The sequence below is a fragment of the Giraffa tippelskirchi genome, chromosome 1 (genome assembly GCF_054371585.1).
Source record: "Giraffa tippelskirchi isolate mGirTip1 chromosome 1, T2T-mGirTip1v1.2.pri, whole genome shotgun sequence".
NCBI classification, from domain to species: domain Eukaryota; kingdom Metazoa; phylum Chordata; class Mammalia; order Artiodactyla; family Giraffidae; genus Giraffa; species Giraffa tippelskirchi.
In genome coordinates, this window is record NC_137275.1 from 171665056 (window position 1) to 171678764 (window position 13709).

The 13709-nt window shown below is 38.6% G+C and overlaps 1 protein-coding gene across 2 annotated transcripts in view; it reads left to right on the forward strand.

The window, feature by feature from the left end:
- VPS13A (vacuolar protein sorting 13 homolog A) overlaps positions 1–13227 on the forward strand; it is a 271242-nt gene extending 258015 nt beyond the window's left edge. For both annotated transcript variants that reach the window (XM_081505891.1, XM_081505901.1), the window contains 2 exons: positions 6812–6886; positions 8769–13227. In XM_081505891.1, coding sequence (XP_081362017.1) covers positions 6812–6886; positions 8769–8819 — 126 coding nt within the window. In that variant the 3' untranslated portion in view covers positions 8820–13227. The remainder of the gene's footprint in view (positions 1–6811; positions 6887–8768) is intronic.
- The last annotated feature ends 482 nt before the right edge of the window (positions 13228–13709 follow it).

The window sequence follows — 13709 nt, forward strand, 5'->3', positions numbered from 1 at the left end:
AAATCTGGAAAAATCATCAGTGGCCACAAGACTGGAAAAGGTCAGTTTTCTTTCCAATCCCAAAGAAAGACAATGCCAAAGAATGCTCAAACTACCACACAGTGGCACTCATCTCACACACTAGCAAAGTAATGCTCAAAATTCTCCAAGCTAGACTTCAACAGTACATGAACTGTGAAATTCCAGGTGTTCAAGCTGGATTTAGAAAAGGCAGAGGAACCAGAGATCAAATTGCCAACATCCGTTGGATTATTGAAAAAGCAAGAGAGTTCCAGGAAAACATCTATTTCTGCTTTATTGACTATGCCAAAGCCTTTGACTGTGTAGATCACAACAAACTGTGGAAAATTCTGAAGGAGATGGGAACACCAGACCACCTGACCTGCCTCCTGAGAAATCTCTATGCAGCTCAAGATAAAACAGTTAGAACTGGACATGGAACAGCCAACTGTTTCCAAATCGGGAAAGGAGTAATCAAGGCTGTATATTGTCACCCGGCTTATTTAACTTACATGCAGAATACATCATGAGAAATGCTGGGCTGGATAAAGCACAAACTGGAATCAAGATTGCTGGGAGAAATATCAATAACCTCAGATATGCAGATTATCACCCTTATGGCCGAAAACAAAGAAGAATTAAGGAAACCTGATGAAAGTGAAAAAGGAGAGTGAAAAAAATGGTTAAAACTCAACATTAAGAAAACTAAGATCATGGCATCTGGTGCCATCACTTCATGGCAAACAGATGTGGAAACAGTGGAAAGAGTGACAGACTTCACTTTTTGGGCTCCAAAATCACTGCAGATGGTGACTGCAGCCATGAAATTAAAAGACGCTTGCTCCTTGGAAGAAAAGTTATGACCAACCAAGACAGCTTATTAAAAAGCAGAGACATTACTTTGCCAACAAAGGTCGTCTAGTCAAAGCTATGGTTTTTCCAGTAGTCATGTATGGATGTGAGAGTTATACTATAAAGAAAGCTGAGTGCTGAAGGATTGATGCTTTTGTACTGTGGTGTTGAAGAAGACTTTTAAGGGTCCCTTGGAGTGCAAGGAGATCTAATCAGTCCATCCTAAAGGAAATCAGTCCTAAATATTCATTGGAAGGACTGATGTTGAAGCTGAAACTCCAATACTTTGGCCACCTGATGTGAAGAACTGACTCATTTGAAAATACCCTGATGCTAGGAAAGATTGAAGGTGGAAGAAGAAAGAGATGCAACAGGATGAGATGGTTGGACGGCATTACCGACTCAATGGACATGAGTTTGAGTAAACTCCAGGAGTTGGTGGTGGACAGAGACGCCTGGCATGCTGAAATCCATGGGGTGGCAAAGAGTTGGACACGACTGAGCAACTGACCTGAGAAGCTGTTAGGCTCTGCTTTAGCCCATATTGCGTTTTTTGGCTTTTTTTTTTTTTTATCTACAAGGATAAACTTCTTATCTCCTTGATTTCTTCCTCTTCCACCTTTCCCTTAGACCTAATATCAGCAGTCATCCTTTTTTTTTTTAATAGAAGAATCTGATTTGTTCTCGAGTCTGTATATGCCTGTTTAGTCTAATTACGTATAGAAATTGTTAGACTAGTAATATACTGCTTCTTCTATGTCCTTACCCATGGTTAATAGAAGTAATCACCACCCCTCTCTCTTAATAATCCTATTCTTTCTATTAGTCCCTCTAATACTTCTGTTATTTGTTGGTTATTCAGAAGCGTGTTGTTTAGCCTCCATATGTTGGAATTTTTAATAGTATTTTTCCTGTAATTGACATCTAATCTTACTGCTTTGTGGTCAGAAAAGATGCTTGGAATGATTTCAATTTTTTTGAATTTACCAAGGCTAGATTTATGGCCCAGGATGTGATCTATCCTGGAGAAGGTTCCGTGTGCACTTGACAAAATGGTGAAATTCATTGTTTTGAGGTGAAATGTCCTATAGATATCAATTAGGTCTACTGGTCCATTGTATCATTTAGAGTTTGTGTTTCCTTGTTAATTTTCTGTTTGGTTGATCTATCCATAGGTGTGAGTGGGGTGTTAAAGTCTCCCACTATTATTGTGTTCTTGTTAATTTCCTCTTTCATACTTGTTAGCATTTGCCTTACATATTGCAGTGCTCCTCTGTTGGGTGCATATATATTTATAATTGTTATATCTTCTTGGATTGATCCTTTGATCATTATGTAGTGTCCTTCTTTGTCTCTTTTGACAGCCTTTATTTTAAGGTCTATTTTATCTGATATGAGTATTGCTACTCCTGCTTTCTTTTGGTCTCCATTTGTGTGAAGTATCTTTTTCCAGCCCTTCACTTTCAGTCTGTATGTGTCCCTTGTTTTGAGGTGGGTCTCTTGTAGACAGCATATATAGGGGTCTTGTTTTTGTACCCATTCAGCCAGTCTTTGTCTTTTGGTTGGGGCATTCAACCCATTTACATTTAAGGTAATTATTGATAAGTATGATCCCGTTGCCATTTACTTTGTTGTTTTGGGTTCGAGTTTATACACCCTTTCTGTGTTTCCTGTCTAGAGAAGATCCTTTAGCATTTGTTGAAGAGCTGGTTTGGTAGTGCTGAATTCTCTCAACTTTTGCTTGTCTGTAAAGCTTTTGATTTCTCCTTCATATTTGAATGAGATCCTTGCTGGGTACAGTAATCTGGGTTGTAGGTTTTTCTCTTCCATCACTTTAGGTATGTCCTGCCATTCCCTTCTGGCCTGAAGAGTTTCTATTGAAAGATCAGCTGTTATCCTTATGGGAATCCCCTTATGTGTTATTTGTTGTTTTCCCCTTGCTGCTTTTAATATATCTTCTTTGTGTTTGATCCTTGTTAATTTGATTACTATGTGTCTTGGGGTGTTTCGCCTTGGGTTTATCCTGTTTGGGACTCTCTGGGTTTCTTGGACTTGGGTAACTATTTCCTTCCCCATTTTAGGGAAGTTTTCAACTATTATCTCCTCAAGTATTTTCTCATGGCCCTTCTTTTTGTCTTCTTCTTCTGGGACTCCTATGATTCGAATGTTAGGGCATTTAATATTGTCCCAGAGGTCCCTGAGGTTGTCCTCATTTCTTTTAATTCTTTTTTCCTCTCTGCTTCATTTATTTCTACCATTCTATCTTCCACCTCACTTATCCTGTCTTCTGCCTCCGTTATTCTCCTGTTGGTTCCCTCCAGAGTGTTTTTGATCTCATTTATTGCATTATTCATTACTGATTGACTCTTTTATTTCTTCTAGGTCCTTGTTAAACATTTCTTGCATCTTCTCAATCCGTGTCTCCAGGCTGTTTATCTGTAACTCCATTTTGTTTTCAAGATTTTGAATCATTCTTTCTATCATTATTCTGAATTCTTTTTCAGGTTGACTCCCTATCTTCTCCTCTTTTGTTTGGTTTTGTGGACATTTATCATGTTCCTTTACCTGCTGAGTATTTCTCTGCATTTTCATCTTGTTTAGATTGCTGTGTTTGGTGTGGCCTTTCTGTATTCTGGCAGTTTGTGGTTCTTTACTGTGGAGGTTCCTCCCTGTGGGTGGGGTTGGACAGGTGGCTTGTCAAGGTTTCCTGGTTAGGGAAGCTTGCGTCGGTGTTCTGGTGGGTGGAGCTGGATTTCTTCTCTCTGCAGTGCAATGAAGTGTCCAGTATTGGGTTTTGAGATGTCTATGGGTTTGATGTGTCTTTGGGCAGCCTGTATATTGAAGATCAGGGCTGTGTTCTTGCGTTGCTGGAGAATTTGCGTGGTATGTCTTGCTCTGAAACTTGTTGGCTCTTGGGTGGTGCTTGGTTTCAGTGTAGGTGTGGAGGCTTTTGGATGATCTCTTACCAATTAATGTTCCCTGGAGTCAGGAGTTCTCTGGTGTTCTCAGGTTTTGGGCTTAAGCCTCCTGCGTCTGGTTTTCAGTCTTATTCTTACAGTAGCCTCAAGACTGCTCCATCCATACAGGACCGATGATAAAACATCTAGGGTAATAATGATAAGATTCTCCACAGTGAGGGATGCCCAGAGAGGTTCACAGAGTTACATGGAGAAGAGAAGAGAGGGGAGAGAGATAGAGGTGACCAGGAGGAGAAGAGGGGGAATCAAAAGGGGACGCAGTTTAGCCAGTAATCAATTCCCTACATGCTCTCCACAGTCTGGAACCCTCAGAGAGGTTCACACAGTTACATAGAGAAGAGAAGAGGGAGGAAGGTGATAGAGGTGACCAGGAGGAGAAAAGAGGGGATCAAAAGGAGAGAGACAGATCTAGACAGTAATCAGTTCCCTAAGTGTTCTCCTCAGCCTGGAACACACACAGAGATTCACAGAGTTAGGTAGAGAAGAGAAGGGGGAGGGAGGAGATAGAAGTGACCTGGGAGAGAAAAAGGAGAGTCAAAGGGGGAGAGAGTAATCAAGCCAGTAATCACACTCCTGAGTAAAAATGGGTAATGAAGATTGGATTATTAAAGGTACAAAATTGATAGCAAATACCAAAAAGCAAAGATTAAAAATCTAGAGTAGAGGTTAGACTCTCAAAAATACAACATTAAAAAACAAAACAAAGTTGCAAAAATTATAAAAAATATATATGAAGTTTGTTTTAAAAATGGGGTCTTTTTTTTTTTTTGTAAAGTAATAGTAGGTTATAAAAATGAAAATTAAAGGAGTAATAGAGGACTTAAAAATAAAAAAAAAATTTTAATTAAAAAAAATGATAATAGTAAAAATATATCTAAGAATTACTCTGGAGCTGTTGCGGGCAGTGTGGGGTCAGTTCAGTTTCAGATAGTTCCTTGTTACAGCTTATACTTTTCAAGATCTGTAGGCCCCTTCCAGTGTAGTCAGTGCTAACTACAGGGTTTTAATCTGTAGCACCTGTCACTTCTAAAGCAGTTCCCTGTTTATTTTGGCTTCTTCTGTTTTTGGGTCTCTTCAGTGTCTAATTTACGCCCTGACACAAGGGGGCGAAGGTGGTCACTTATTTAGGCTCACTTGTTCAGTCGTGGCTTGGGGAGGGAGGAACACTGCAAACAAATATCACTGGTGTGTGTGGGGAGTGCTTGCAGTCTCGGTCACACTGGGTTTGCCCCTGCTCACAGTGTGTGTGCTTTCCCAGTCTACACTGCTCAGGCTCCAGGTTGCTCTGCATGTGAACTGTCTAAAGCGGGCCCTGGCTTGAGTGCACTTCCCAGGTCTAAGCCGCTCAGGTTCAGGTTCTTGGGTACTCCCCAAAGGCGCAAACTCCATTGGGCCTGTGTTTTGTGCCCTTTCCAGGTCCGAGCAGCTCAGGCAACCAGGTACTTGGCGAGCGCGCTCTCCTGAGGTGGTGGGTGCATCTCTCATCACCTCCTCAGTCCCAGCCACTTGGTTTCCTGGGTGGCAGCGGGCGCATGTGTCTCTTCTGGGGAGCTGATCTCTGGCTGCGACCCTCCGGGTGGATGTCAACCATCCTGAATCCCAGGAAGTCTTGGTTAGCAACCAGAAGCCTGATCGAAGTTTGGTAGGGAATGCCATCTCTGGGGCCGAGTTTGCCTCTTTCTGGCTCTGGCTGCTGCCCACCTGCTTCCCTGCCTCTGGCGGGGGATGGGCTGGTGCACAGCCAGCTAGCTCTCTCAGTCCTTTGTTCTGTGAGCGGGCCCGGCAGTGCCTTAGGTTAGGGCTTTTCACGGGATAGTTCTCTCTCTCTTTTTTTTCCCCTCTCTCTCTCTGTGGCTATCCCACAGTTTAGGTTGCTACCTCATGTTAGCTCCCTCAGATTGCCCTCAGGGCATTCAGGCCCGGTCCTTACTGTAAGCAATGCAGCCTGTGCCTCCCTGTTCAGCCCCCACTTGCTGGTGGCAGATGCGAGCCTCTGGGCTACTTCTCTGCTGGGAGTTACCGTTAGGCACATAATCTGTGGGTTTTATTTATTTATTTTTCCCTCCCAGTTATGTTGTCCTCTGAGATTCCAAAACTCCCCACAGACCCACTGGTGACAGGGTTTCCTGGTGTTTGGAAACTTCTCTTTAAAGACTCCCTTCCTGGGACGAGTCTCCATCCCTAACTCTTTTGTCTCTCTTTTTATCTTTTAAATTTTGTCCTACCTCCTTTTGAGGACAATGGGCTGCTTTTCTGGGTGCCTGATGTTCTCTGCCAGCGTTCAGAAGTTGTTTTGTGGAATTTGCTCAGCGTTCAAATGTTCTTTCAATGAATTTGTAGGGGAGAAAGTGGTCTCCCCATCCTATTCCTCTGCCATCTTAGGACCGCCTCTCCTCCAATACTTAACATCCACCACCATCCAACAGTTCTTCTCCCACAAGCACTGAACCAGAATACTGAAAGAGTGAAAAAAAATTGGAGGACAGTTATATAAAACCCACTGTGATTTCTTTGATTCTGAAGCTACGTTTTTATTGTGTTCTCTAAATAAAAAGAATTGCATTGGTTTAAAATGTCAGAAGTTACAGAAACACAAACACACATGCACATACTTATATACCACATGTATATGTATTCACACACATGTGTACATTATTTTTGAGCTGAAAATTATCAGGAGTCCATGGCCAGAAATCAAGAACTATCTGAGAGAGGGAAAACAGTGGCACTGCTTCTAGATTTATCTCCTTCCTATCCTCTGCATCAACCCTTTATGGCTTTATAAAGCAATTGAAATCTCACCTAAAATTTTTTGTCTTAGGTTTAGTGATAATGGATAGATTAGAATTTAGTCTTTGTTTGTTTGTGTTTGATTCTTCTTGATTTCTCATTCTTGGCTTTTTTTTTTTTTAATGGCATTTCTTTATTTGTATTTCTGCAACTAGATTTCCATTTTAATGAAGTACTTGCTCTGTTTATAGGAACGGGTGAAGTCTGTATTCCATGCCAAAGAGTTTGGAAAAATAGTTAACTTCAGAACCCCAGAGGATGCAAGGGTAAATATAGTCAATCTTTTACTTAAACAGATAGCAGCTTCTCATTTCAAAGCCGTGTAAGTTGTATTGACATTAGTCTTTAAGGCAGATAAGCTGTGTTAGTTTTTCAATTTTATGTTTGTGTTGACGATTTTAATATATGTAACTATGTAATATTTCCCCCAAATTATTTTTTCATTAGATTGAATTCACAAACCTACTTGTTTTTGAAATCAAATTGCTCTCTCATTTTAAATCTTAACTGTAATACTTTGCCAAAAAAAAAACCCAACAAACAAAAGAAATTAATTCACTCTAATGCTCATCTACCAGCTCCAGCAGTGAAAGTATAAGGCCACATTGTTTATTTCTCTGCTGTGCAGCTGTAATGATTTTTTTTCTTTAATTACTGTAGCCTGGCACAAGGGAAGAAGAGCCATGCCTATAGTCAGAAAATCTGATTTTTAATTACTGGTTCTGTTCCTTCTTGACTGTAGGACCTTGGAGAAGACAGTTAACCTCAGTTTTCTCAAAATGTGAATTAGGTGAATTGAAAAGCACTCTACATACTTTAGGGATTATGGCATTATAAGTATATGCACTGTCAAGAAAAGGAATACTGAATTGATTATCTACCTCATTGGTCACAACTTAGATGCTATTCCTGACACTGAATTGTACTCACTGTGTTGTGAAACTTAAAAATAAGAACACATGGCTTCTTTGCTGAATCCCTGGGCCTCAGGCCTCTCTGTGTTGGTCCTGGCTGGTTATGACTATTTACCAGGTCAATTCTCACACTTGGAAGTCAAAGCAGGAACCTCTGTCACCCATACATGTGTGCCTTGTACCATTTAGCAAGTGCTGTGCCATTTTCTAGCTAGACATTGTGATATAACAATAGAAAACTGAAAAGGGGGACAAGTTACAAAGAAAGAATGATAAAGTGACTAGAGCCTCAGTATGCATGTTGCCTGGAACAGGGAGACCATGTAAAGCATGATGATAATATGACTTGCAGGCCATCTTCATGTTGCTAAAGGGGACATTACCTTCAGTTTCTCTGTAATAAGTTTTCCATTTAATCTCTGTCACCATATTATTTTATCTCAGAAAGTTCTTTTTAATCTCCTTGCTCAGCCAGAAACATCCAGAAAAAGCTACTGAGCCTAGTTCTCTTTCTCTACTTATCTTAGAGATGTTCCCACTGGGTTCTTCTTAAATAAAAAAGCACAAATATATCCACTTAAGATTTTCATAATGGGATAACCCCAGTATCACTGACTCCATGGCTTTTATTTGTCATATAGGCCAAATGATAATAGACTTTATTGGCAGAAAGTTTCCCATTTCATTTCATTTGCATTTTGAAATTTCAGATCCTTTAAAAATAGAAAAATACATCATGAAAGCACCTATTAATATGCTCAAGAATGTTGCTATGCTACTACTTACTGTAGAATTATATATATTATTCTTACTTAGTCAGAACCCAATATATGGAATAATGAAGGTTTGTGATACAGAATTGGCCTAGGTTGGAAGGAATTCTGCATGGATGATTTTCACACTATGCCAGAGTTATTCAATCCAGCTGTCAAATTACCCTTCTCTCTCGGGATGGTTCATTTTACTTTTCTTATTCTGAAGATGAACATCTAAGTCCAAAGACCTTAGACTAGCGTTATTACTACTGTTAAATCAAACCCAGTACCATTGTTTCTGAGTCACCTGGACTGTTTAAGTGAATGAATGATCTCTCCTGCATAGTGAATTTAGTTCTTGGCTATAACAGTATACTCCTGACTAAACTGGAAGATAACTTCTAGATTTTCACTCATTACATTTTGTCATTGCAAGTTCACTGAAGTTAAGTAAATGTTGCTTCATTTCCCCACAACAGTGGATCCTCAGAAAGCTAGAAGAAGCAAGAGAACCTTCCCCGAACCTCTGACAGAGACCACTGCCTGAAGATGTACAGCAATAAATCATTACAGTTTCTACCTTGTACCTTCCAAAACCTGTTCGGGAAGTGTAGTACAGAAGCAATTTCAAGTACTTTTTTAAAAAATTCAGAATCAAGTAAAACAGCTACATGATTCAACTGTTTCAACTCTTTGGGGATCCATTTGATTTTCTAACTTGAATCATGCATCCGGTTAAATTCTGATTACTTTATAAAAGAAGTATTTCTTTTATGAATCTTGAGTATTTGCTCCAGGTGATTCTCTGTAATGGTGGAGAAATTGCCCATATTTAGCCTAAATTTAATGGAGCTAAATTGAATATTCCTAGTTCACATTTTAAAGTTCTATCATGCTTACGTCAAACTCCCTGAATGAATGATGAGTAAAGGATGAAATCAGACATTGCCTTAGTGCTATCAAGATAACTTTGGTGGTAGTTTCTTTAGAAACATTAAGTTCATTTTACAGATAAATATTTTAGTATGATTTTCCTTATTTTTAAAATAAAGGGTAGATTTAAATTACTGTTTGGAGTACATAGCATGACTATGAAAAATAATCTTTTTTATTTTATATGATATAAATTGACAAATACCCCTTCAAGCCTAATCTTAAGAAAGGCTTGAAGAAATGAGTGTCATACCTGAACAGGAAAAGTCCCTCTCAAAACTTTAAAGCCTTAGAAATACTTCCTCAAGCCAGCATCTTGAGATCTACTTGGTTTACCAAGGTTATATTTTTAATAGATTTAATAGATTGCTGACCTTAAAGGAAAATTCCTGAGGCCTTAACAATACCAGCTTCCTATTCACTGGTAGTATGAAATAAACAAAATCCTACTGTCTTAATACAAGTTATGCTTCAGAACAGATAGCCCCTCTCTGTACAAATGTAGGATAAATACGTGTACCCTAAAATCTAACCCAGTAACCTATTCTGTTGGCAATAAATTGAGAATTTCTGGTTTGCTTTGTCTTATTCAAATGAGAAGCACCCTTTCTAAGCTCACCCAAACAAAAACCATGGGCAGCAAATTAGTAAAAACATCATGGGGGTTTTTTCCCTTGGTTTTTTCCCAAGATCCGTGTACTTTTATATTAATTAGAGTTTTCAAGTTAAATAGGATAAATACATGATTATAAACCACGAAGAGAACAATGCAGTATCTTATTTATTGAATAATAGAGTATTTGATGCATGTGGTACGTGCCACCAAATTACTATAAACTGGTTTTAGAATTGGAGACTGTATAAGAAGTTTATGGTTGTGAAATTCTCATATTCCTTGAAACCTTGATTTGTTGTAAAAGCTAAAATAAACAGCATGCCAGACTGTATTTGTATTTCTTCCTGACCAAATCTTGCTACTAAATATTACTGATTTTCCTCTGACTATAAAAACACATTGTTTATTAATAATAGTTCCTTCAGGATTTTTTTTTTTCTTTGCTGAACATAAATTTAATCACAAGATGACAAATTTCGAATCTCATGATAGTACATGTTCCCTTAATGGCCTTTGTTCAAAGTAACATATACTTTTTGTCTGTTGCTGAGCTCTGCCAATTTTGCATACATTAGAATTAAACCTAAGAATAGAGGTAGTCAGAAATCTTTTATCAGATTGCCCTCATCTGAAATGTTGCTTTACTGGGGTTCTAGTCAGTGTCGTTAGCTGAGTGCCTCATTACCTACTCGTTTCATGGTTTTATTCTCACAAAGAATAGAGACCCATCACTGTTTGGGTATCCCATGGTAAAGGGGAAAAGTCTAATAGTGTAAGGAGAGAACTCCTGGTGTCCTCTGGAGGCCAGCCAGAGTGGGTCTTGTCGCTAGTACACATGCAAAGCCAGTGTGCCCGTTCTTCCTGTTCCCATGCCAGTGAGAACCTAGAAATATCTTTTCTTATTCTTTCTCCCCCATCAGTCATCTGCCCATCCACACCTCCCATCCGTCCCTGTTTCTGGAATAGAAAGACCCACAATTTCAAGGGCAATAGTTTATCAGTTGTCTTAGAAGCTTTTTTTCATCTAAAAGAATATAAGTAAATAATTAGATACTGAGTCAGTCTTTTTAGCGTAACATTTTATAATTTACAGTTATATGTTTGATTCTGTAGTCTTTTTCTTGAATATTACAGAGTCCATAATCTTACGGTATTTAAAAAGTAACCTACCTTGAATTATATTTAAATATGTTTAGTGGTTCTCAGCTTGAGAACTTTAAACTTGTCTTCATTGTTTGGTAGTTGCTGTGGAAAGGGGTCCTGAATATTCTGTCCTTCATCTCTTTCTATTATGTGTTAGCCGTTGCCCTATACCCTTCATGTAGCCTGATCTGTGATTATGTATGAAGCTGAAGGCAGAGTGTCTGTTCCTAGCCAACTCTCCTCCAGAAAACTAGAATCACTAAACATAGCAACTTTGATTTCTGATACAAAAAGAAGCTTGTAATTTCTTCACATTTATAAAATACTCTGTGAACCAAAGAGCATGTGCACTTCTGCAGTGGCTTCCCAACTACAGTATGTATATTGGCTGCTCCTTCTCTGGTGTTAGCAAGACCTTGGAATTTTTCCCAGGCTCACTTCAGTACAACTGCATTATTTTCTGGTCCGTAAATAATCATGATTAGCTGTGGCAGTCCTTCCCTGTCCCTCTCTCCTCCATAACCCTAATCAATCCCAAAACTATCCTGTGTCCTCCAAAGAAGATTTTCTGAAACTTGTTTGTCAATTCTATCATAATTATTTCCGTCATTTTTTCCAACAGTAGTAGTAATAATACCGTCCCAGCGAATATACACGTACTACCTAACTCATCTCTTAGAAATATCCTATGAAGTAGTATCCTATTACTGTCTGGTAAAAAGTAAAGATGCTACTTAGTTTTTATGAACCTTATATTCAGTCATCAATGACCAGTTTTCGTTGGTACTTTTCAGGCCCCAGTATTAAAAAGATTGCCATAAGGTACTGGGTTAGTTTGCCTGTAGGAACTCAAAAGTGTTTGCTGAATACACTGAAGGTAGAAGTAGCGTTTGGAAATAGATGTATTCATGCCCCAGCTACCATAGGTCAGAGAAAGCTGTTCGGATTCCAGGGCCATTGCTTTTTACCTTCTCTCAAGGTCAGCTAAAATCCTCAAGGATGGTGTTTTTCAAACTGTAGGTCTTAACCCATTAGTGAGCCACACAATCAGTTCAAGACCAGCATATTTTCTTAATGGAATAGAAAAGAGCTTTGCAGGTAACAAGGTTAAATGTTGTTTTAGTTAAATAATTAGTTAAATACTCTATATACTTTGTATACTGGGTCACAAAATGTAATTTCTTATTGTGAATTGCAGTTTGGGGAGGAGGAACCTGAAAGCCACTGCTGTAGGAGGCATGTACCATTCAGTGATTGTTGAAACAATATGGATTGTGCCAAGCCTTACTTTACCATGGGTAAGGCGCAACAGACCCACAACTCAGGGAGTCTTTAGGTTATGAGCACTGTCTTTTTCTTTTGAGTGAGAAGATAGGATAGCTCTTATTTTGGAAATGTTTTCCTTTTCTGGTCTATATCAGATACTTGTGTAATATGTCCCACCAAGTATCAGTGGCCTAGAAAAAGCATAGAAAAGTTAGATCCACAAACAGCTCCCCAAAAAGATCACAGAATATCCATTAATTTAATGTATTTCCACCTCTCTCCCACTAAGCATTTTACTAGGATTTGGCACAGAAGTTCTTCTTTTAAGGCCATTGACTTTGCTCCATCTGAGTCACCAAATGGACAAAGGCAAATGGGGAGCTGATTGATAGGTCACAATCTTTTAGGGCCAAAATACTCATTCTCTGGAGAGTGCCAGACAAATGCCAACACTTTTTAGCTGAAAATAATTGAATTTCCTAATTTATGTAGGATTCAAGTAGAAAACACAGGTAACTTGATTCTTTTTGCAAGATTCAGTGCAAAATTTGTTGAATCTGGTTTTCTTTGGTGCTACCCAGTATCACTGATAGCTCTTTTGCATACTCTAAATGAGAACTATCCGCCCTCCTGCCCAATCCTTTAAAATATGCTTTTGAAATTATACCTTACTGATAATGCTATACCTAATCAAGCTACCACTGATTGGTTAAAATTTTTAGGATTCTTATAATCTATATCTTTGATCATTGCCCCAAACAGCTATCAGTGCAGACCTTTTCTCCTGCTTTGTTTCTTTCTACCCCAGTTGGTGTAAAGTAGTATTTATTCCAGGCCTATCGTAAAAGGCCAGCTCAAGGACTGAGAAGACACTGGATCCTACTCTTTTGCAAACCTTCATGTTTCTTTAATCAAAACTGTTTTTTACTTTATTTCCTGTTTTTTAAAATAAATTGTTCCATGTCATTAAAAAAAAAAAATGTTTCACTTTAGAATTACAGGCTAGTTCTTTTTTAAAAGCATTATGGCATTTTCCAAAAAATTGATAATTTTGGTTACCCAGTGAGCCGTGTAAGATACGAAACTTCAGATTTTATAGGTTGATACTCATATATTTTTAAAGTTTTTATCACTTTACACAGAGTCATTTGTATTATAGTTTAGCACCTGCTGTGATGTCTGTCAACCTGAAAATCCCTGTCACTGAATACCATTCACATTCATTTACTGTTGCTTTGATACCTTTAATAATTGGTTCCTTCTCCTGAAGTCCTTGTAACAAGAAACCCTGTGAGAGTGCTATAATAAAAAGTCCAATCGTCAGAAGTGTACTTAAAAGAGATCATGTTGGAAAAATCCAACATTTCTTCTTATGCAGTTGTACCACCAGCATTCCATTGGCTACCCAAAAGTTTCCAACTTGGAAGCTGAAAAACATTCAAGTAAAAATGTAGACTACATC